Genomic DNA, 25,623 nt, shown 5'->3' with positions numbered 1-25,623 from the left:
CAACCTAGAAGTTTGAAAGCATGCCAGTGCAAGTAGATAAATAGGTACCTCTGCGGCAGGAAGGTAAATGGTGTTTCCGTGCGCTTTGGCACTGGTCGCAGTGTCCCGTTGCTCCAGAAGCGGTTTAGTCATGCTGGCCACATGATTCAGAAAAATGTCTGAGGACAAACGCCGGCTCCCTTGGCCTGAAAGCGAGATGAGCACCACAGCCCCATAGTCGCCTTTGACTGGACTTAACCATCCAGGCGTCCTTTACCTTTACCTTCATATAACAACAATAATATGATAACACATATCAGTCCATCCATCCAACCAACCGTCCTTGTTTAACATCTTTAATGGAAAGTTTCCATGATCTGACTGACATCCTGACATTCATCTCCATAATGTCACCAATCAGCCTCTGGTACTGTGCCATTCACCCAGTGCCAAGAAAAACTCTGCAGATTCCCTTTTCTTAACAGCTGTTTCCTGTCCTAGTTTATCATCAGGCCTGTGATCTTTCTGCTGCTCTGCCATTGTTGGAGCAGCAAAATTATATACACCAGAGTTGTTTCAAACTAGAAACTTGTGCATCAACAGTTTTGCCTATAATGGATGGAGTAGGGTCCTTCTACACCTTATGACTCACGTTCACATCTCTAACCCTTTCCCCTTGATGCTCCTTCACTTAATTGGCAGACCGTGCCTCGCGCCAGGTGTACTGAAAGCTGTCGCCCTGGATATGCCAAGTTGGTTCAAGAAGGACAACCAGTTTGCTGTTATGTTTGTGATCCGTGTGCTGCAGGGACAATCTCCACTCAGGAAGGTGGGTGACTCAGGGCTCGTCTACATTTACTTTTTTGCCCCATGCTTTCTTAGGCACATGTCCACACTTTCCCAGTCGGCAATTGTCATTTGCTCTGATTCAATGCTAAAATGCAGGTTTCCTCACGGAAAGCACAGGGATGGGGGGGGGGGGGAGTGTAGAAATGTGGAACAAAATGAATTCTGGGTGAGTCCTAAATTTTGTTCCTCAGTTGTGAAACCATCGTGCTTTAAACCATGATCGAAATTGTATGGGAAAAATACGGAATAACAGATACAATCTTGCTTAAAATGTATATAGGAAGTGCAGTGTAAGCGACGGAAGTCAATGAATGAAATTTTATTATTTTCATACTGAGATATTTGTAGAATAAATTTGGAAGAAATTCTTCCAACTTTTCTACTTCTTTTTTTCTTTATTTTTTCTTCTTTTTTCGTTTCTTCTTTTTCTCTTTTGTTCCTATTTTCATGTATATGTGCTTATTTGAAGTGTATATGTGTGTATGTACTTGTGTTTTGCTTATATTTTGTAACAATTATGTTAAATTTTAAAAAATAAAAAATAAACCATGATGGAGTGTAAACAAATAAACAAATTAGTTTTATTTAAGAGGTGCTTCCTCATACGTTGAACCTCTGGGTAGGGAATGAGTGGACACTGGACAGTGTTCACAGAAGTACTATATTTTACTGCTGCTTAATCATAAGCACTACCACAAAGAGTTAATTCTAGCACTCTCCTGTGTTAATAACAGTGAGAGGTGTAGCTATTAACACATGAATAAATTTGGTCATGTTACCCAGTACCCATCTTCAGTGCAGGCGACTGTCACAATTGGATCAGTATCTTTTGCCCAAAATGGGAAGTCTGGATCACAATGCCTAGAAAGAGTGCGTGATTGTTGTTCTCCGGCATTTCCAGCTATCTCAAATAGGTTGTCAGGAATGAGCCAGCTCCTAGTGGAACTTTACAGCCGGCTGCAGAACAGAGATGGTTAGATCTGATGCAGGCTGAACAGCAGCCAGTGCCCAGTGCACCTCCTTCGGACATTGGAATGCCGGTTGCTAAGGGAACGACTGAGAGCAGGCTGGAACACAGCCAAAGCTCTCAGGAAGCTCAAACAAGCATGAACAGACACAGAGATAGTTTGTTGGAAAAGGAAGAGGCTGGAGCTGATCCAATAAGTCCAAGTCCGCGGAATGGGAGGGCTGCTAGACAGGAAGCAAAACAAGAGATGTAAGGGGCGACGGTTCAATATTTTCTGTAGACATAGGAAGGAGTCTTCAGAAGGGTCATCTTGAATGGTAATGTCAGTGGCTTCGTTAGAGCTGCTCGGGGCTATCTGTTTGTTTTTGCAATAAATCCTGCTTTTTAATTACCTATGCTTACTATGTTATCAAGCTGGGAACCTGGACTCCTGACATAGGTCCTGCAGAAAGAAAGTGTGACAACTTGTTTCTCGATGAATTGGATAATGTGAGATGAAAGAAATAACTTCAGGACAGAAAGCACAGAGTTGGTCTTATGGATGCTGCTGATTTCATTCCCACCCTACTTTATATATGATTGGGACAGATGAATATTCTGGAGTATAAACTATCATGCTGAAACATATATATTATGGAACATAATATTACTGTTCTAAGCTTCCTGTTAGGACTACTGAATGCTCTCCTCTTACTTTCAGATGCAGACTATTGCACCACATGTCCAGAAGATCAGCACCCAAACGAGCACCAAAATCAATGTGTCCCCAAGGTTATCACCTTTCTTGCCTATGAAGACTCTTTAGGGATCACATTGGCGTCCTTTGCCCTAATCCTCTTCTTAACCACCGGTTTTGTTTTTGCCATCTTTATTAAATACATGGACACTTCCATAGTCAAAGCCAATAACCGAGACCTCTCCTACATACTTCTTGTATCTCTCTTGCTTTCCTTTTTGTCCTCCTTCCTTTTCATCGGCCGCCCAAGGAAAGTGACCTGCCTTCTCCGACAAACAGCCTTCAGCGTCATCTTCTCAGTTGCTGTTTCTTCTGTGTTAGGAAAAACCATAACGGTGGTGCTGGCCTTCCTGGCTACAAAGCCAGGGAACAAGGTGAGAAGATGGCTGGGGAAAAGTCTGGCCAATTCCATTATCATATCCTGTTCCAGTGTACAAGTTCTCATCTGCACCATCTGGCTGGGCATGTCTCCCCCTTTCCCGGAGTCTGACATGCACTCCCAGCCTGGAGAGATCATCCTGCAATGCAATGAAGGGTTTGTTGCCATGTTTTACAGTGCCCTCAGCTACATGGGCTTCCTGGCTGCCATCTGCTTCACAGTGGCTTTTCTAGCCAGGAAGCTGCCTGGGGCCTTCAATGAAGCCAAGCTGATCACCTTCAGCATGCTGGTTTTCTGCAGTGTTTGGGTGTCCTTTGTTCCCACCAACCTGAGCACCAAGGGGAAATACATGGTAGCTGTGCAGGTCTTCTCTATGCTGGCCTCCAGTGCTGGACTTCTGGGCTGCATCTTCCTTCCCAAGTGCTACATTATTGTGCTGAGACCTGATCTGAATACAAAGGAGCATCTCACAATGAAAATTAAATGAGGCATCTAATTCGTAAAATATTTAGGAAGGAGGAGTTACAGCTTTTAAGGATAATACTATGTGTAATGCTACTGAATGCACCCTTCTTCTCCACCAGATATAGTTTGTGAATTGGTACTGATCTTACTTTTTCTTGGAAGGTGTCTCCATCTGGTGTTAAGTAATTCTAGGGATTCTCTGAACTTCTGCATGGAGGAAAGAATTGAAACATAAACCAAAAAGTTGTGACAGCTCAGGAGAGGATACTGATATCCCTGTTGGGTGATAACGCTGAGGCCGGTGCCTCCCCCCCAACGCAGCGTCGCCCAGGATTCATCACTCCAGTGTCCTGTCACGCTAATGTGGCCCATATCCAAGGACACGAGCACACAACAAGCAGAGTTCAAACAGAAGCTTAGCCTTGAGGTGTAACATCTAAGCCTAATTTATTGCATATTAAATCAAACGTAACACCTCACTTCCACAGCAAGAAGCACACCAACGGGAAGTCCCTCCCCACCCCACTCGTCTCCTTTCTTCTCTGACACGCTTGGACCTCCAAGTTTGGGGGGAGGGAGGGATTCCCCCCCACTCTCGACTGATGTATTGGCTAGCTGCTCCCTCAGGATGTGGGCCTCTGCCATTGATTAAAGGAATGGGGTGAGGTCAACCAGTTCACAGGAAAGATGCATGGTTTTCCTTGACAGAAGAGGGAGAAACTGGACAGAAATAGTGGAGGAAGGGATTTGAAAAGGAAACAGTTGAAGGAAATCATCTTCCTCCTTCATACATGATAATTTCCCCTTTTAGACACCGTTTGTGAGTTGGTACAAGCCTTGCCTTTGTTCCTCAGGTTTCCTTTTCTTGGGTTACTTAATTCTAGAAGCTGTATGTTTCATAGGAGAACTTGATTGGAAGTGCTACAGAATTGGCCTCCACCATCACTTACGGACACATGGAAGACAATCTTACTTGGCTATGAGTGACTGCCGAAGAAGAAGCTACAATAAACACTAGTAAGGCCTTCACTCAGTTGGCCAGACTTCCAACCAATATGCTCATCATCTCACAAGAGAACGCTGGTCTTATGCTGACGGGCAGGACAGTGAAATGGGGCTACCCAACAGATATGAGAAGTGTTTCTGCATAGTGACCGGGCAGGGTAGCAGGAGAGGGATGAATCCCCCTTCCCCGTTCATATATAGCCTAAAAGTAAGACCATTTCAACCTTGCCTCTTCTGCAACTGTTTCTTCATTTCAAAGTTTGCAAAGTTCAGTCACACAACCCGTCGCTGGCCCAAACTCTGAAACGACGTCAGCGATTTCTTGCAAGCATATTTTTCCTGTTCAATGAACCACACAGACAGACCCGGGAGTTGCAGTGGTAAACTTTATTTCTCATATAATTATGAAAATTATAGTGGTTTATTCTTCTCCTGAAACCAAAACTCCAGGGATTTCTCCAGAGCTCACTAATCTAAACATCACCATCAAGGGTCGTATGATGCAGCTTATCACATGGATAGCAAAGTAACATAAATCCTCCTCAAAATTATAAATATATATTGTTTATTAATAAGCCTGAGGTGAGATTTTGGGCAGGCTGGGTCTATGCCAGTTTCTTTCACTGCCTTTAAATCTGAATTCATGGCTGGTCTGAATGGCGGTGACTGTCTCTGGTGCTGCTAGAATGATATCACTGCTCCTGTGCCAGGCAGTCTGGGGGATGCAGAAGGCAAAATGCTCGTTCAATCTCTCCTTGTATTTACAGGAACCAGTGAATTATTATAGGTTAGGGGACTACCTTGTGAGTGGAGTCATCTCTCCAAAACTTGCTGTATTGGAACCCTATGTCTTCTCCCAGCCACCTTTCATTGGGATTCTTGAGTAAGTAACTACATGCTGAAGGAGTTAATTCTGCCCCACCTGCATTGTGACTGACCTCAGCTAACAGGGGGTGACAGACTATATTGGTGTGAGTTGGGGGAAAGGTGTTAGGCAGCCAGGCCAGTTTCTTGATAGGTAAAGGGATCCCTGACCATTAGGTCCAGTCGTGGCCGACTCTGGGGTTGCGGTGCTCATCTCACTTTATTGGCCGAGGGAGCCGGCGTACAGCTTCTGGGTCACATGGCCAGCATGACTAAGCCGCTTCTGGCAAACCAGAGCAGCACACGGAAATGCCGTTTACCTTCCCGCTGGAGCAGTACCTATTTATCTACTTGCACTTGACGTGCTTTCAAACTGCTGGGTTGGCAGGAGCAGGGACCGAGCAACGGGAGCTCACCCCGTCGCGGGGATTCGAACCATCAACCTTCTGATTGGCAAGTCCTAGGCTCTGTGGTTTAACCCACAGCACCAACCACGTCCCTCTAGTTTCTTGATAATGACCCGCTAAGTATGGCTCGTTCAGGTAACAAAGGAGGAGGCTTCATGCGAGAAAACAACTGGCTGGTAGGTAGAAAGATGAAAGCCCATGTTGAGGTGTGTGAGCCAGAAGCTAGAAACAGGCTCTAGGTTGATATTTAACACCAGCTAAACTTGCTAAAATGTACAAGACAAGAACCAATAAGTGTTGGGAATGTAAAGAAAGGGAAGGTATCTTCTACCACATGTGGACTTGCAAAGAGGTAAAGGCTTTCTGGGAAATGGTATATAATGAGTTATATAAAATGTTTAAAAATACTTTTGTTAAAAAAACAGAAGCCTTTCTATTGGGCATAGTGGGTGACGAGATACCAAGGGAAGATAAAAGACCGTTTATGTATGCAACAACTGCAGCAATAATTCTTTTATCCCAAAAATGGAAACAAGAAGTACCAATGAATGAAGAGTGGCAGATGAAGATGATGGACTTTTCAGAACTGGCAAAGCTGACAGGAAAAATCTGAAACCAGCACGATCAAGTATTTCTAAAGGACTGGAGTAAATTTATACGATATCTGAAAGATCATTGTAAGCAATTAACATCACTAGCAAGGTTGTCTGAAGGCTTGTAATGAGAAATTTTCTTTCTATATTAATTTAATTTTTTGAGATATTTTGTAATGAGTGTAATTAGAACTGGATAACGTATAAATTGCAATGATATAAAGGTTAATTTTGAAAGGTTTTATATTATTATTATTCTTTGGCAATCACTCGTAGCCGAGTAAGATTGTCTTCCATAAACACAATTTTAACAATGAGTCCATAAGTGACTGTGGAGGCCAATTCTGGATCCACACGTCCTTCCACAATGTCCTGCAATGTCAGCCTCCTTATTATCATGTCCTAATTCTTGTACTTGCTTTCTTCACTTCTCTAATAAAGCAAAACAGCATATATTCCATTATACTCTCCCTTTATTAAAGAAAGAACGTGGCATCTTGTTTTCACTGAGAGAAAAATGGGAGGTTGTCGTAACTGTTTGTTTGCTTGCTTGCTTATTTGCAGAACTTCTCCTACAAGATACTGGCATGTCCTGTCCTTCTTATTTGCCATTCATGAAATCAATCAGGAGCCCAATCTCTTACCCAACATCACCCTCGGATACAACCTCTTTGACACCTATTTTGATGGCAGACTGGTTTCCGCTGCCATGCTAAACCTGCGCTCTACTGGAGAAAAGAGTATTCCAAACTATTTCTGTGGAACAAGGAAGAATGCATTGACTGTCATTGAAAGGGCTGAATCTGACATCTCCATCCAGATTTCAAGCATGGCAGGCATTTACAAAATCCCACAGGTATGGACTTGGATGACCACCTATTGGAGATTCCATAATAGTGGATGGTTTCTTTCAATGCCTCCCACTTTTATTTCTTGATGGAATTGTCTGTATCTTGTCCACCCTGCATAAACATATGTGGAACTAAGTAAGAGGGTGAGGACAGCAGACGAAGAGAGAAGCCCAGAGATAATAATAATAATAATAATAATAATAATAATAATTATAATTATAATTATAATTATAATTATAATTATAATTATATCCTGCCCTCCCTGGCCAAAGCCGGGCTCAGAGCAGCTAACAACAGTAAAAATAGCACAATTTACATCAAATCACAGTCAATTAATTAAAATACATTCTAAAATCAATTCAGAATCAAATTCATGACCTAACCCTAACCATTGGGCTAGAGTTCTATGAGGATTACAGAAGGAGAGAGGGGGTCAGACTGTGCCTTGACACAACCAGGCACAACCAGGAAGTTACTCAACACAAAAAGTATATATAGACAGACCAGGAGGGTCAGAGAGAGTTAGGAGTTGAAATAAAGCTTGTATAGATAAAGTTACATGTTTTATAATACTCCTACTTGATTCCGAATGATAATCAACACCACTTGAAACACCGGCACAAAGTCTCTATCCATCCACAAGTCTATGCCTTAGTTTAGCAGATTTTCAATTATATTCAATACCGTCTCATGAAAGTGATGTTTCTCCTAAGTATTCAAGACACTTTCCCCCTTCTCTCTGGACACACACACAACCTAGTGTGCTGAAGAAGAACAATATATAGGCTTAAAACCACCATTTACACTGGGCTCAGTGAAGGTAAGGAGGAGGTCCAGCCCTCATAGTGGTGCCCTCAAAGATACTTCCACTTGATCTGTTGTTGAAGTGAAAGGTTATCAATTACTCATCCTCAGCTGACAGGTTGAGCTCTTTTAGGTTTTTGTTTCTTATGAACCTGGTATCCTTTCTTTCCTCACTAGGTCAGTTACGGCTTTGCTCTTGATGATAAAACTCAGTTCCCTTTTGTCTACCGGATGATCCCAAAGGAAGAAATCCAGTACAGGGGGGTTATCCAACTTCTCCTGCAGTTTGGATGGACGTGGATTGGAATCTTTGCTCCAGACAATGACAATGGAGAAAGGTTCTTGGATGCCTTGACACCGTTGATGACTAGCAGTGGAATTTGTTTTGCCTTCTCAGAAAGAATACAACACATGACAGCGTACCAAATGAATGAACTACCTGCCAGGTGGAGACAAGTCAATGTATATGTTTATTATGGGGACTCGTCTTATGATTTTGTGCCAATATTCCACCTACAAGAAATATTTGAAAATTTACAAGCTGGGGGTAAAGTCTGGATCACAACAGCTTTTCCGGACATCAACATGAATTTGAGTTACGATATTGATTTCTTCATGTACACCCATGGTTCTTTGTCCTTCACCATGAAGACTAGAAAATGGACAAAATGTGACCACTATGAGCCATTCTCTGACAAAATACAACAATTTTGGGAGAAGTCATTTCACTGTTCATGTCCAGAGAATGTGCTGCCCATGAAAGGCTGGACAAGATGCACAGAGAAAGAGAAACTGGAGATTCTTCCCCAAGAGGAGATTGAAAGGGCCCTGTCTCAAGACAGCTACGTTACTTATAGCAGCATCCAAACTGTGGCACTTGCCTTAAACTCAGCATATTCATCCAGATCCAAACAGATGCTGATGATGGCTAGAGGAGACAGTTGGGGACGTGGAAGACTGCAGCCATGGCAGGTATTCCCTTTTGTTAATTGCAACCTACTGTCTAATTCTGGAATCATTGTCCTTCACTTAAATGGTGCCCCAAATGTGTTGATTCAAGTGGATGACTTCACCCTACCTGATATTAGAATTTGACCTTAGGGTTCACACTGAGTTTTTATACGTGATGAAGCTGGCTCTGCTGATCTTCAAAATATTGAAGGAGAAAGTGGGGGGCGACGATTTAAGAATGAATCTCAGATTTGACTGTGGAAAGCCAACAGCAGTCAACCACTATGCGTCCAAATGTGACACAGGTCCCAATTCATAGGAGATTAGAGTGCTGGAGGTGTAATAGAATGACTGGAACCTTATACCATATGTGGTGGCCATGTCCGGAAATTAAGAAATATTGGAATATGATACATGAGGAAATTAAAAAGCTAATAAAAACATAATAAAATAGCAGAATCATATTCATTAGGAATTTTGAATGGAGACATCCCGAATGACAAAATTAATATTTTCTTGTACACGACAACAGCAGCGAGAATGTTAATAGCCAATAATTGGAAAGGAAATTACGTTCCAACTAAAGAAGAATGGCTGAATAAATTATGTGAATACTTGGAATTAGCAAAGTTGACTGATTTGATAAGACAAAAACCAAAAAATATAAGCCAGAAGCAATGGAAATGTTTAAATGATTATTTATGTAGACAAAGATTAAATGTAAAGTATTTGTTGTATTTATAATAGATTTATGAAAGATTTTTAAAACATTGTTTAGAATATTTGTGTGAGATTGTATGGGAAAAATACGGAATAACAGATACAATCTTGCTTAAAATGTATATAGGAAGTGCAGTGTAAGCAATGGAAGTCAATCAATGAAATTTTATCAATATTTTCATATTGAGATTTTGTAGAAAAAAATTGGAAGAAATTCTTCCAACTTTCTTTCTTTTCTCTCTATTTTTTCTTCTTTTTTCTTTTCTTCTTTTTTATATATGTGTGCTTATCTGAAATATATATGTATGTTTTGCTTATATTTTGTAATAATTATGTTAAATTAATTAATTTAATAATAATAATAATAATAATTAATAATAATAATAATAAAGGAGGGGGAAAGAGTGCAATATACAATAGGCTTCAGTACTTTCTTAATGCTGGTATTTTCTCTGTCATCCCAGCTTCACCATTTCTTAAGAAACGTCCAGTTGTTTAACACCTCCAGGGGCGGATTGTATTCGGATGAGAATGGGGAGCTGGCAGCCGATTATGACATTGTGAACTGGGTGCTGTTTCCCAACGAGTCTCGTGGCAGAGTGAAAGTCGGGAGTGTAGAGAGACAGGCAGCCTCACATTTAAAGCTCACCATTAACCCAGAAGCCATTGTCTGGCCTTCACATTTTAACAAGGTAGGCAGAATGAATTGTGTGCCTGTCCCTTTGTGACATCTATTAAGCTCAAATAACTTACAGGGTGTATTCAGAAAATGAACTTATTCCTATCTGATTGATTTTCTCACTAGTCTAGGGCTGATCTCAGGGATTATAGAAAGAGCAGAGAGCCTTTTCAAGTTTATGTAGCTGAGTTATCTACTTTAGCATGTGTTCTGATGTCTGGACCGACCGGATGAACACATTCGAAACAGGGATTTCCATCCAGCGATCTCATTGTCCCATTTGGGATTTCACATGACTGGAGCACTGCCACTATGGTTTGAGTGATGGAGAGCAATGCAACAACACTCCCGGTAATGTGGGCAGTTTTTTCCAGCCTGTGGATTATCCTTCAGCAGCAAGTACACTTGTAGACATTCGTTTCTCTTTATTGAATGAAGGAACGTTTGGATGGAACTTTGGTTTTGAGACATCACATATTGCACTTGAACCTGATTTTGGGATTGCATACATTATGTAAAAGCTACATTTAAAGAAACGGAAACTTGTTTTTACATTTTGTCTTTGGAAATTTCTATAGAATTGCGTACAGAGTTGTATGAGCTGTGCTTCTTTAATGTAATATATGCATAATCTGAGTGGCAACTGGACACTGGATTCCAAAAGTCGCCAGTCACCCTTTGGCTCAGTGCCCTCCTTCCAGTGCCAATAAAACTGCCACATATTCCCTTTTCTTTCTTTCTTTTGTTAGATCATTTTAATTAATTTTCCAGTAAAAGACGTCCAACTAACATATCAAATCATAATCCAATAAAAATAAAAAACTGAAATAAAAAAGGTCGAATTCTCTTCCGAATTGTAAAATTTTAATTTTACGGCTTCCCATAGTCTGAACCTTGAAGCATGTCCAAATCTCAGTCCTGCTTCTCGTCGATATTTCCATATTTCCACATCTCGATTTTAACGCTCCAAACTTCTTTGTCTCTGGCTCTGCGATCCTCAATCATGTCAGAAATCGTATAACCGTTCATCTGTCGAATACAGATTTGTTTATGTAATATACTTTTTCAACTGTGTGTGTGTGTATATATATATATATATATATATATATATATATACACACACACACACACACACATATATATATATCTACTAGCACAGCTTCATCTGGCTCCATTCCAATCTGGGCTGTTATCCAACTCTCTGAAAATTAACGTCATGGCAACTCCCAAATTGTTAATCCTTCCCATCCAAGTTGTTGTCCAAACCTTCCTTTTAAGATTTGGAAATACAGTACCTTCCACCTTATTGAATTGTTCTTCATAATTATTAAGCAGACTGTTTGCTGTATTGCAGTACAGTGGTACCTCGGGTTACATCCGCTTCAGGTTACAGACTCCACTAACCCAGAAATAGTACCTCAGGTTAAGAACTTTGCTTCAGGATGAGAACAGAAATCAGGTGGCAGCAGCGGGAGGCCCCATTAGCTAAAGTGGTGCTTCAGGTTAAGAACAGTTTCAGGTTAAGAACGGACCTTCGGAACGAATTAAGTACTTAACCCGAGGTACCACTGTATATCAGTCATTTGGCAATCGATCAGCCTTCCTGGAAACCACCCAGTCCCCCCTCCGGGCCCTAGAGGGGGGACATATTCCCTTTTCTTAACAATTATTTCCTCTCCTAGCTTAGTATCAGACGTATGATCTTTCCTTGGCCCTCTGCTCTGAGATAATTGGAGCAGCAAAATTATGTACGCCAAAGTACTTTCTAAGCCATGCACTAGAGCATCAACAATATTTACCTAAAAGAGGGGGGGGGTAGGGGAATCCATTAGGGTCATCCCAAACCCTATGACTCACTTCCATACCCTAACAATTTCCCTTCGATGCTCCTTTACTTTATGGTTAGACAATGCCTCGCTCCAGGTGTACCAAAAGCTGTCGACCTGGATATGCCAAGGTGGTTCAAGAAGGAGAGCCCATTTGCTGCTATGCTTGTGCTTCATGTATGGAAGGGACAATCTCCACCCAGGAAGGTGGGTGACTCCAGGGGAGAGGGCATTTGAAATATACTTAGAGTCAAGAATGGATTTCATGCTCTTTATTCAGCTCATAGTGGTGAGGAGGGAATGGAAGTCCCCTCAAAGTATCTGCTTTATATACATTATTTACACAATGGGCTGCACGTGATTGGCTAATTCCGGAATTCCCCTGTAGGCCAATCAGGTTGTGGATTCACTTCTATCTGGAGCTGGATTGGGTGGCTCCTGCAGACCAATCATACTGCTGCATTGTTCTAGGACCAATCAGACTGCTTCATTCTGAATCCTATTGTTCGAGGACCAATCAGACTGCTGCATTTTGGATCCTATTGTTCTAGGACCAATCAGACTGCTGCAGTTTGGATCCTATTCAACTCAGTACATAACAGCATTCTTTGGGAGAACTGAGATAGGGCAGAGATCCAATAAAAGGCTGACAAGGAAAACAGTTACAGATAGGTAGCTGTGTTGGTCTGCCATAGTCAAAATAAAAAAATTCCTCCCAGTAGCACCTTTAAGACCAACTAAGTTAGTTCTTGGTATGAGCTTTCGTGTGCATGCACACTTCTTCAGATACACTGAAACAGAAGTTGCCAGATCCTTCTATATAGTGAGAAGGTGGGGAGGGGTATTACTCAGAAGGGGGGTGGGAATGGGTGATTGGCAGATAGCTGAGATGAGCCTGTTGACAACTCTTAACGACTGCAATAGGTCTTACAGGAAAAGGCAAGGGGTGAGAGGGTGAAAAATGGCTTAGTCATGTATAATGAGATAAGAATCCAATGTCTTTGTTCAGACCAGGTCTCTCCATGGTTTTAAGTTTGGTAATGAGTTGCAATTCAGCAGCTTCTCTTTCCAGTCTATTTCTGAAATTCCTTTGTAGTAAAACAGCTACTTTGAGATCTTGTATAGAATGACCCATTCCCACCACCCTTCTGAGTAATACCCCTCCCCACCTTCTCACTATATAGAAGGATCTGGCAACTTCTGTTTCAGTGTATCTGAAGAAGTGTGCATGCACACGAAAGCTCATACCAAGAACTAACTTAGTTGGTCTTTAAGGTGCTACTGGGAGGAATTTTTTTATTTTAAGGAAAACAGTAAGAGAAAAAAGAGAAAGGTAGAGAGGGAAATGAAGACAGGAGTGCCTGGCGTGCTCTGGTCCATGGGGTCACGAAGAGTCGGACACGACTAAATGACTAAACAACAACAGAGAGGGAAACTGTGCACATCAAAGAATGCATGGAGGAGAGGTGGAGAGAAACAGGCACTTGGGGGAGGTCGCAGAGTACACATAGAATAGTAGAAACATGGTTGGAAGGGACGCCAAGGGTCATCTAGTCTAAAGCCCTGCAATGCACACTGAGTGTGAAAGGAGAAAGGCCAAAAAAAATGGTAGGCTATTAATAAAAACGCCAAGAGGCATGTAGAGGAGAGAAGGGGGGGGGTGTGCTTCTCCGTTTAGAGTTATTAGATCAATATATTCTGCACAAAAGGGGGAGGTGGAATCACAATGCCTAGAGAACCAGTGCTTATGCTGAGTTTGAGAAAGGCTGAACTATGGAACCTCCTGCAACGTGGAAAGAATGTCATAGTTTGCATCTAAATCATGACTGTTGCCCTTAGTAGTTTCTAGCCATTTTTAATCGGCCCTAGGGAGATAACGTGTGAGAACCCCTGCCACAGTGAATTACATGGTTTCAACTAGGGCCAGGGCCTTTTCAGCACTGGCCCCGACATGGTGGAATGCTCTGTGACAAGAAACTAGGGCCCTGCGGGACTTGACATCTTTCCGCAGGGCCTGCAAAACAGAGGTGTTCCACCTGGCCTTTGGTTTCGACTCCATCTGACCCTTATGTTTCCCTCCCCTTATGGTCTTGATTTATCAGCTACTTTAAAATGAGGCAGCATTTTAAATTGCATTTTAACCTGTATTTTAAATTGGTTTTCCCCCCTTTTCCTTCACCCCCCTCTCTTTCCCCCCTATTATGTTTTTACTGTGCTTTTACTGGTGTTAGCCGCCCTGAACCTGGCTCTGGCCGGGGTGGGCAGGGTATTAAATTTATTATTATTATTATTATTATTATGTTAGTTTTTTTCTTTTAAATTGCCTTGGAATGCACACTGCAGGAGAGATAGTTTGGGGGATTTGCCCACAGCAAATATAACCTTTTGTGATTCTAATCTCCCTCTGTTTTAAATGTGATTTGGACATGCTAGTCTCTAAAGATACAAGCCTGATTCTCTTATTTATGTTACGGCTACTAAATTTGCTCCCCTTCCTTTCAGATGCAGGCTATTGCACCAAATGTCCAGATGATCAGCATCCAAACAAGGACCAAGATCAGTGTGTCCCCAAGATCACCACTTTCCTTGCCTACACCGAACCTTTGGGCCTCATCCTAGCTTCCTTTGCCCTATTCTTGTCCATAACCACAGTATTTGTTTTAGGAATCTTCATTAAATACAAGGAAACTCCGATAGTCAAAGCCAACAACCAGGACCTCTCCTACATCCTCCTCATCTTCCTCGTACTCTCTTTTTCATCTTCATTCCTGTTCATTGGTCAGCCAATGAACACAACCTGCCTCCTCCGACAAACGGCCTTCAGCATCATCTTCTCAGTTGCTGTGTCTTCTCTCTTGGCCAAAACCATCACCGTGGTGCTGGCCTTCCTGGCTACAAAGCCAGGGAACAGGGTGAGGAGATGGCTGGGGAAGACCTTTGCCAACGCCATTGTCATTTCCTGTTCCAGTGTCCAACTTGTCATCTGCACCATCTGGCTAGGGATCTATCCTCCTTTCTCGGAGTCTGATAAGCACTCCCAGCCCGGGGAGATCATCCTCCAATGCAACGAAGGGTCTGTTGCCATGTTTTACACTGTCCTTGGCTACATGGGCTTCCTGGCTGCCATCTGCTTCACGGTGGCTTTCCTGGCCAGGAAGCTTCCAGGGTCCTTCAATGAAGCCAAGCTGATCACCTTCAGCATGCTGGTCTTCTGCAGTGTTTGGGTGTCCTTTGTGCCCACCTACCTGAGCACCAAGGGGAAATACATGGTAGCTGTTCAGGTCTTCTCCATCTTGGCCTCCAGTGCTGGGCTTCTGGGCTGCATCTTCATCCCCAAATGCTACATTATTGTGCTGAGGCCTGATCTGAATACAAAAGAGCACCTCTCAACAAAAACAAAAGATGGCATCTGATACTTAGTTCTAAAGAAAGGAGCCATTTTCTAAGGAAAGGAAAGGGGCCAGAATCCTGGCTTCCATTGGAGGCAAACAAAATTCCTAAAAAGATACAGAACCTCCTGCTTCCTAAAAGATTTTCAGGTTCCCTGTTCTTTTTCCACATGCCTTCTCAGTAGTGGCACCCATCCTGCGGAACGCCCTCCCATCAGATGTCAAGGAGATAAATAACTATACAACTTTTAGAAGACATCTGAAGGCAGCCCAGTAGAAAGGATCATGCATGAAGTAATTGTGTAAAAAATGCTATAAAAGTGCCTTGAAAGGTATGCTTTTTGCTAACTCTTTTGAGAAATTCCACTCGGCCAATTTGAGTTGCCGCTTGAATAAACCTGTGCTTTTTCCACACACTGTTGTCTTCATTGGCTTGAAGAACTGGCGTAGCCTAGACCCTCTTTGGTAGGGTAAACCCTGAACCTATTTCAATGTTCTCGGACCTACTAAAATCTCAATAGATTCACTGCAATATATGCTGATCTACTGATTGTCCGGCAGGGGGGGGCATACATTCAGATGAGGCAGATCTACTAATATTTGGCCATAACATTAATTTTTCTTAAAATGCACAACAAAGCAGCAATTAACTCTGCATCTGTTGGTTAAGAGCAGTGGACTCGTAATCTGGTGAACCAGGTTCGCGTCTCCGCTCCTCCACATGCAGCTGCTGGGTGACCTTGGGCTAGTCACACTTCTCCAAAGTCTCTCAGCCCCACTCACCTCACAGAGTGTTTGTTGTGGGGGAGGAAGGGAAGGGAGAATGTTAGCCGCTTTGGCACTCCTTCGGGTGGTGATAAATCGGGATATCAAATCCAAAATAAACTATAGAGACTGTGCGTTCTATGGCTTTGAGGGACAAGTTTGATTTCTTTTCCTATTAGGGTAAAGAATACTGGGTGAGTCGGAGCAATATTCTGATTCAGAAGGAGGCAACCTCAGGCCTGCAAAATATTCAGGATAATATCCTGCAGAACATCCATGGTTTGTGAATGAATCTAGATAATCAACAAAAATGGTGGATTTACTCTGATCAATAGGACAATGAAATCTCCCTCCTTGTGCACATAATAATAATAATAATAATAATAATAATAATAATAATAATTTATTATTTATACCCTGTCCATCTGGCTGGGTTTCCCCAGCCACTCTGGGTGGCTTCCACTGAATATTAAAAACAATACAGCATCAGACATTAAAAACTTTCCTAAACAGGGCCGCCTTCAGTTGTCTTTTAAAAGTAAAATAGTTGTTTATTGCCTTGACATCTGATGGGAGGGTGTTCCACAGGGCAGGCGCCACTACCGAGAAGGCCCTCTGCCTGGTTCCCTGTAACCTCACTTCTCGCAGGGAGGGAACCGCCAGAAGGCCCTCGGAGCTGGACCTCAGAAGAAGGAAGGCATTACTGCTTGCTTGGGGAGGGAAGAGGGATGGGCAGACCGCACAATGCAGGTATGTGGTAGTTCAAATGGAGCCTAAAAGAATGAGCAGAGCCATAGCTAGGAGGGGCGGGGGCCACTGGGCACCACACCGCAGGGGACAGCACTTCTTGTGCCCAAGCCAAGCGTCTCTCCTGGGAGTGACGCGGTGGCTCAGGCACCTGCAGGCTCCACAATGCCCAAAAGGGCAGTGTGGGGCATGCATCTACCCACTGCCACCCCCTGAGCCACTCTACAGTTGAGGGGGAGACAGCAGACAGTCTCCCTGCAGGCTCTTCGCAGGGCCTGCAGGGTGCCAGAGCAGAAGAGGGCTCAGGCACTGGGATTCTGGCGTGCCCTGCCCCACCCCACGGGGGCCTTGCGCCACCCCCATGCACCCAAGGGGCTAGCTATGCTGCTGAGAATGAGCATTTGGATCCTGCCTCTATGAAATGATTTCTTCAATACAAAGTGTGCCAAGTTCAGCTGCTCACTGGCTGGCCCATCTCCAGCTATGGAGACCCATCAGTGATATCTCGCAAACATGGTTTTCCTCCAGCTCTGCACCTCTTCCTTGAGCCATGGAGAGAGGCTGGCAGGTTGCAGAGGGGGACCTTCTTGTTACCAAGTCTTGTTCCAACACTTCTTCCCCTTTATAATTACGAAAATCATCATGGTGTGTTCTTCCCCTCACACACCAAAGCTCCGGGGATTTCCCCTGAGACCAATAATACAAACATCTGAATCCAGAACAACATGTGGTGACTTCCTGCAGCAAGCCAGAAAGAAGAACTGTGACATAAATACTGTTGAGATTCTAAGGGTGAGGTACCCATGCTGCGGAAGTTGCCCCCAGCTCCATTCACCACACAGAAGCAGCTGTAGGTCCCCAAGTAATTCTATTGCTCCAGCAATTCCATGACGTAACCCAGACTTTGAGTCATTTCACAAGACTCCCTCGCTGACTAATAAGCTGACATTAGCAACTGGCTTGCTTGGCTAACCCCCTTCCTCCATGTTCAGTTCCTCCAGCAAATTTCTTGGGGGAAAAGATTAAGTCCTGTGCCAGTGGGAGTCTGGTCTGAGATTGAGGAAAGGCAGGGACTGTGCTATTGGGAAGCTTTCTCTTCCTGACTTTAGATATGAATCCATGGCAAGAATCCAGCTGTGTCCTTGACATCATTGCTGCCATGATGAAGGCGACTGGCACAGGCACTTCTAGAATGGAATCTCTGCTGCTGCTGTTGTTGTTGTTGCTGCTAATGCCCCAGGCAGTCCATGGAACACAGACAGAGTACTGCCAAGTATTCCTACCTCGTTATCCCAATCAGCCTGCAAATTATTACAGGACAGGAAACCATCTCATTAGTGGAATAATCTCATCAAAAGGTGGTTTAGTTGAACCATACATCTTCTCCCGGCACCCCTTAACCAGGTTTATTCTGTAGGTACCTATGTATTGATGGATTTTATGCTGCCATATCTGTATCCTGGCTGTCCCCAAGGTTAAGGGGTGATATGATAGCCATGTTCAAATATATAAAAGGATGTCATATAGAGGAGGGAGAAAGGTTGTTTTCTGCTGCTCCAGAGAAGCGGACACAGAGCAATGGATCCAAACTACAAGAAAGAAGATTCCACCTAAACATTAGGAAGAACTTCCTGACAGTAAGAGCTGTTCGACAGTGGAATTTGCTGCCAAGGAGTGTGGTGGAGTCTCCTTCTTTGGAGGTCTTTAAGCAGAGGCTTGACAACCATATGTCAGGAGTGCTCTGATGGTGTTTCCTGCTTGGCAGGGGGTTGGACTCGATGGCCCTTGTGGTCTCTTCCAACTCTATGATTCTATTCTATTCTAAGTACTAGGGACAGCTTCTATTTTCTGGTCCATCTGATCAAATTCTGTCCTTATTTTGATTCCAACAGCTCCTTCAGGCAACCTTGTTGCTTAGCGTTCGCCTTCATTTGCCTGTACAAAGCTTAGCTTGCTGTTATATTATGTCTTCATTGTGGATTCTTTCTAATTTGTTGGTGGACAACTATGAACATTTATTATATCTATATTCATGCTGACTTGCTTGCTGGGTGTTTAGGTATTTTCCCACTTGGAAGCAGCCGAGATGAGCAGTTTCCTAACATTTCAAATCTCTTTAAATTGCGTTTGATTTTGATCTTTGAAGGCAATGGGCTTCCCATCAGAAACAGTAAACTCTCCATTTTCTCTTAAATGGCAAAGTAATATCTAACTTGCGACCACAGTACACGCCCCATAAAAACAATACAGACCAATATTTGGGGACGAGCTATTTTAAGATTTGTGTAAAGGCCTTTAGATTGATAAGGGAAATAATGTGATATTTTGTGTTCACTGAAAGGAGAACGGCAGTCTATCAGTACTATTGGTTTCTTTGTCTGCAGATTCGGTTCTACGAGATATTGGCATATCCTGTCCTTCTTGCTAGCTGTTCAGGAGATCAATCAAAATCCCACAGTTTTACCCAACATCACCCTGGGATACAACCTCTTTGACAGCTTCTATGATGGCAGACTTACTTCTGATGCCATCCTTGATGGCCATTCTGGAGGGGTAAAGAATATTCCAAACTATAACTGTGGACAACAAAAGAACCTCTTGGCTGTTATTGAAGGGGCTGAATCGGATATCTTCATCCAGATTGCAAGCATGTCAGACATCTACAAAACCCCACAGGTAGGAACTAGGATCGCCAGTTGTGAAGGATGCTACAATCATAGCTTATATACATTTGAAGAGGGTTAGAACAGATGATCTTTGAGCTCCCTTCCAACTCTTTGAAAAGTTTCCCAGAAAATGTTTTTTAAAAGGCTAAATCTGTCTTGGGACACCCTAGGTCAGGCATAGGCAAACTCGGCCCTCCAGTGTGAGAGCCAGTGTGGTGTAGTGGTTAAGAGCGGTAATCTCGCAATCTGGGGAACCGGGTTCGCGTCTCCGCTCCTCCACATGCAGCTGCTGGGTGACCTTGGGCCAGTCACACTTCTCTGAAGTCTCTCAGCCCCACTCACCTCACAGAGTGTTTGTTGTGGGGGAGGAAGGGAAAGAATGTTAGCCGCTTTGAGACTCCTTAAGGTAGTGATAAAGCGGGATATCAAATCCAAACTCTTCTACTCTTCTTCCAGATGTTTTGGGACTACAACTCCCATCATCCCTAGCTAACAGGACCAGTGGTCAGGGATGATGGGAATTGTAGTCTCAAAACATCTGGAGGGCCGAGTTTGCCTATACCTGACCTAGGTTGTCTAGCTTTTGCTGGGGAGGGGCAGGTTCTACTTCTTTTCTCCAGGACTACTCTAAAATTAGTAAGAAGGGGATTCAGTTTTACTTTCCTAAAGCCCAGAGGATACGGAACAACAATACTTCATTGATTGCAAGGGACAATCCAGCACACGTTAGAGGATTCTGGGGAGAAATGCTAGAGAAATGCCTCTCTGAAAAGAATGAATTCTATTGTAATTTTATGTAAAGGGAGTTTATTTAGTAAAAAGACTTTGAGTTTCAGGGTAGGGGGTAGAGAAGGGCAAGATCCAAGACTTTAATAAACATCAAAAAGTGGTTTAATTTTACATGCTTGAGCAGAGCCTTGGTTTTCAGCACATGCGCAGAGTCCATTGCAGAAAAGATGGTTTCATGGAGCATTCGTCTGTTATGAAGCAAAGATTGCTCAGATGAAACATGGTGGTATCACAGCTCAATAAGGTGACAGTTTCTAGACACAGCAAAAAGTCCAGAACTGGACACAGGACTCCTGATGTGGTCTCGTTTTGTTCAGTCTTTTAAGGTAATTCATTTTTTCTTTTTTAAAAAATTTTTAATTTAATTTTTTTAATTTTTATTAAGTACAAATTAGAAAACATACATATTTACAACAAAAGAAAATACAAAAGAAAAAGAAAATACATATAACCAAGGGAAAAAAATTAGAGAATATTTTGTCTCTTTTCATATTTACAATTATTTATACCTCTATAAAATGCTATTCACAATAAAGGAATGAAATGAGAGATAAGATATCAGAAAAAAAGAAAAAAAGAACAAAGAAAAAATAAAGAAGTAAAAGAAAAAGATCATAGGTGAAAATTTTTAAAAGTAGATAAGTACTCACAATACATAGCCGTTTCCCGTCTATATTTATATTCAATTGTATAATTTCATCTTGTCCTTATCTACCTTAAATAAAGTGTGTGGGTTTTTTTTAAAAAAAAAGACTTCCACCGTTTACCTCACGCGTTTTTTAATAATCTGTTCATCAGATCCTCTGTTCTTCATATTTTCCCTTTGGATTTCCTTAATGTCTCACTTTGTATTTTTTATATTACACACAAGATTATTCTAAACACAACCAGATTTTTGTAGTTGAGCCCTGGTTTTGTAAATAATCATTTAAGAACTCCCATTGCTTCATAACCATAGTTTTGGATTTTCTCCTTATTATGGTAGGTATTAAGGTAATTCAAACACATCTCTCATATAGGAAAACCTAGTAGAAATACCTACAGTTGAGTGAATGCACATTTTAGCAGTGCCCAGTTAGCAGGCTGTTAAGATCATAGGGCTGATCCACAGAAACTTGCTGTAAGCAAGACCACTTCACATAAACAAGCAAACTATGGGTCAATTTGGGGCTCAGTCCACTTCTGGAGATTTTCTCCACCCTCCCTCATATTGACAAGGATTTGACAAAGATCAATCTCTTCCAGCTTCTTCCTGGCTCTTAATACTTCTAGGTGAACAAAAGTGCCACAATTCCCCTGAAAACAAACTTTCACTTCCTTACCTAACCAGATAAGTCATGGCTTTGCTCTTCATGATCAAATCCAGTTCCCTTTTGTCTACCGGATGGTCCCAAAGGAAGTAACCCAGTACGTAGGGATTATCAAGCTGCTCCTGCATTTTGGATGGACGTGGATCGGAATATTTGCTCCGGACAACGACGCTGGAGAAAGCTTCATGAATGCCTTCACACCTCCGATGATCCGCAATGGGATTTGTGTTGCCTTTGTGGAAAGAATACTACAAAAGACTCTAGTGGAAAAGTACTTATGGCATGAGCTCCCTGCCATGTGGCAACAAGTCAGTGTGTTTGTTTATTGTGGGGGCTCTGATTATGAATTTGGCCCAATCATTGTGTTGCAACGGAAGCTAGCTAGGAGGAAAGTTTGGATCACTACAGTTTTTAGGAACACGAACATCATTTTCTCTTACGATACCGATTCCTTCATGCAAATCCATGGTTCTTTGTCCTTAGTAAGGAAGGCCAGAAAGGGGGCAAAGCATGACTTCTATGAGGTATGGTCCAGTGAAACAAACGAGTTTTGGGGTAATTCTTTCCGTTGTTCATGTTCAGAGGATGTGCTGTCAACTGAAGTATGGACAAGATGCACAGAGAAGGAGAAACTGGAAGTTCTCCCCCAAGAGGAGATCGAAAGAGTTGTGTCTCAAGACAATTACATTACTTACAACGGTGTCCAGGCTGTGGCGCTTGCCTTAAACTCGGCATATTCCTCCAGATCCAAACAGATGTTGATGGCGGGTAGGACAAACAGTTTGGGACTTCAAAAGCTGCAGCCATGGCAGGTATTCCCCTTTCCTTTTGCAACAGCACTGCAAATTGCAATCTGTTGTCCCATATGCAAAATGTAGGGTTGCCATGTTCCCAGAGGTGAAAATCTGGACAGAGTAGTTGGACTTTTGGAAGGAACACCTCCCCCTCCCCCCCAAAAAAATCATTTTGTGTTTTTTTTTAATATAAGTTTTTTATTGCATTTTTTAGACATAAAATAAGCCAACAAACATACACAATACCATCACCATAAAACAAAACAAAAGAAACAGAAAAGATTTAAAGAGTAGACAAAGAATGAATAAGAAATAAAGTACATAAAATCAATTTGTCCGTTAATCATATTCTCATAACCTTTGGACTTCCTCACATCGCCCTTTCCTGCGTTCTCAGTTTTATAGTTGCGAACAGCAAATTATTACCTTGTTTCAAATCTTATTTTGTAGTCTCGAATATTATATCCCCAATTTTCAATATTTTTATCATATACTAAACTGGTTAACTTAAGCATAATATTACCTCCTATTCCACCATTTTCTTAAACATTACTTAATCACACATCTTACAACTAAGTTACTGATGCCGTGTTGTTTTCTATCATGCATTCTCTTAACATTCATACAACTTATGATGTTTTTGTAGATAGTCTTTAAATTTCTTCCAGTCCTCTTCCACCGTCTCTTCTCCCAGGTCTCGAATTCTGCCAGTCATTTCAGCCAGTTCCATATAGTCTATCAGTTGCGCCTGCCATTCTTCCAGGGTGGGCAAATCCTGTGTCTTCCAGTGCCAAAAAAATCATTTTGGGGGTTTCCTTTGATTTTTTCAGAATTTTTTAATATATGTAAACTTGCCATATGTCCAGGTTTTCCCAGACATTTTGCTGATTCAGCAAAAATCCGCCTGAATGCCATTTTTCTGAGTCATTCCCGGACGTGTCAGGGAAAACCTGGAGATATGGCAGCCCTAGCAAAATGTTTGCTCGTTGCTGAGGCAAATTCAGTTTGTAAGTCTCCTGTTGCAGGTCAAGCATTTAGCTTGCACTGGTGACACCAGAAGACACTCACCTCTCTGTTCAGTTCTCTTCCCTGGTGTCCTAAGAGATCCAAATTTCTTAAGTGAAATTAATGTTCACCCTCTGACTCTCCTGGGTCCCACGCCATAGGCTTTCCGCATTGACGGAAAGGTGCATCTACACATAATTCTCACATTTCTTCTCTCTAACAAGATATTTATTAATTTACAAAATTTATATACTGCTTACTAACTAGAACAAAAAAGGAATACAACAAACACACCCACCAAATATCAACAAGCAGGGAGTTCCAAAGGACAGGGGTTCCCACACGAAACCACAATTTGATAGTTCTGCAAATCTAAGCTCCTTTGAGTACAGAAGTGCAGTGGCCCAATTCATAGGCGATTAGACTGCAAAATGAGCAGGGCTGAGATATTCAATAGGCTTCCAGTGTGGTGAGAGCCAGTGAGGTGTAGAGCCAGTGTGGTGTAGTGGTTAAGAGCGGTAGTCACGTAATCTGGTGAACCGGGTTCGTGTCTCTGCTCCTCCACATGCAGCTGCTGGGTGACCTTGGGCCAGTCACACTTCTCTGAAGTCTCTCAGCCCCACTCACCTCACAGAGTGTTTGTTGTGTGGGAGGAAGGGAAAGGAGAATGTTAGCCGCTTTGAGACTCCTTCGGGTAGTGATAAAGCGGGATATCAAACCCAAACTCTTCCTCCTCCTCCTCTTCTTCTTCCTCCATATTTTCTTTATCATTCCAGCTTCATCCCTACTTAAGAAAAGCCCAGTCGTTTAACACCACCAAGGGTGGACTGCATCTGGATGAGAATGGGGAGCTGGCAGCCGACTATGACATTGTAAACTGGGTGCTGTTTCCCAATGGGTCTCGCAGCAGAGTGAAAGTTGGGAGTGTAGAGAGACAGGCAGCCTCACATTTAAAATTCACCATTAACCCGGACGCCATTGTGTGGCCCTTGTGGTTTAATGAGGTAGAGCATATTATCATCTGTGTCATTATTATTATTATTATTATTATTATTATTATTATTATTTTTAAATCCATTTGCTTTGGAAGGAGGGGCAAGTTCGCACCAAACACCTGAAAGCTGAAGCTCAAACAGCATACAGGTGTGGGGTGGGGGACAATTATCTTCCTGGGGACCCAGTTCACTCCCAGACCCCTAACACTTTTTCTTGATGCGCCTTCTCCGGATGGCTAGACCGTGCCTCGCTCCAGATGTTCCAACAGCTGTAGCCCTGGATACGTCAAGGTGGCTCAAGAAGGACAGCCGGTTTGCTGTTATTCTTGTGTTCGTTGTGCAGAAGGGACATTCTCCATTTTGGAAGGTGGGTGATCTCAGGAGAAAAGGAAATTCATTGGGAGAACATAAACAGGGCAAGCTTCACTCAGGCACATACTATGAAGACCCTGAAGACATTTTTCGGAATATGGACCCTTGCTTGGCTTCTGTAATGTTTTTTTTAAAAAAATATTTATACTTTGCAGGTATACAATTCACTAATTTAACAGTCATTTTGACATTTCATAACCTGACTTCCTTCCCCCTCTTTCTGCGTTTCCTTAAATTTATTTTTAATATCTTCTGCATATCCAAATTAACTTAATTTGCTCATTTATCCATCTTCTTTAAGTATATACTCTTATGAAACTGCAGACTGTTACAATAATCCTACCAATGTTCTTATCTGTAAATATTCAGTAAACCATTTCCATTCTTTTATAAAAAAAAGTTTGTTATCTTGATTTCTTATTCTTCCAGTAAGTTTCTCCATTTCTACATATTCCATACGTTTTTGTATTCCATTCTTCCTTTGCTGGGACTTCTGCTTCTTTCCATTTAGTGCCAAGTAGCATTCTCGGCTGCTGTAGTAGCATACATGAATAAGTTTCTATACAGTTAAGTAAGATGAGCACCGCAACCCCATAGTCGCCTTTGACTGGACTTAACTGTCTAGGGGTCCTTTACCTTTTACCTTTACAGTTTAGGTAGTTCTGTTCCTATAATTCCCAAAAGAAAAGCTTCTGGGTTGTTGTTTTTTACAAAGG

General features: G+C 42.3%; 1 protein-coding gene across 9 annotated transcripts in view; it reads left to right on the top strand.

Moving 5' to 3' along the window:
• LOC308469315 (vomeronasal type-2 receptor 26-like) overlaps nucleotides 1-25,056 on the top strand; it is a 33,359-nt gene extending 8,303 nt beyond the window's left edge. For 8 of the 9 annotated variants that reach the window (XM_080991550.1, XM_080991557.1, XM_080991551.1 and 5 more), the window contains 11 exons: nucleotides 682-808; nucleotides 2,496-2,905; nucleotides 5,148-5,263; nucleotides 6,809-7,100; nucleotides 8,077-8,871; nucleotides 10,035-10,262; nucleotides 12,156-12,282; nucleotides 19,405-19,652; nucleotides 21,762-22,553; nucleotides 24,317-24,544; nucleotides 24,776-25,056. In XM_080991550.1, coding sequence (XP_080847676.1) covers nucleotides 682-808; nucleotides 2,496-2,905; nucleotides 5,148-5,263; nucleotides 6,809-7,100; nucleotides 8,077-8,871; nucleotides 10,035-10,262; nucleotides 12,156-12,282; nucleotides 19,405-19,652; nucleotides 21,762-22,553; nucleotides 24,317-24,544; nucleotides 24,776-24,910 — 3,498 coding nt within the window. In that variant the 3' untranslated portion in view covers nucleotides 24,911-25,056. Of the gene's footprint in view, nucleotides 1-681; nucleotides 809-2,495; nucleotides 2,906-5,147; nucleotides 5,264-6,808; nucleotides 7,101-8,076; nucleotides 8,872-10,034; nucleotides 10,263-12,155; nucleotides 12,283-14,577; nucleotides 16,041-19,404; nucleotides 19,653-21,761; nucleotides 22,554-24,316; nucleotides 24,545-24,775 lie in introns of those variants that run through there. The other variant, XM_080991553.1, reaches the window with a different exon arrangement.
• Nucleotides 25,057-25,623: the final 567 nt, after the last annotated feature.

Source organism: Podarcis pityusensis, assembly GCF_964106645.2.
Source record: "Podarcis pityusensis genome assembly, chromosome: 2".
Taxonomy (NCBI): Eukaryota; Metazoa; Chordata; class Lepidosauria; order Squamata; family Lacertidae; genus Podarcis; species Podarcis pityusensis.
This window is presented reverse-complemented; position numbering and strand designations above follow the sequence as displayed.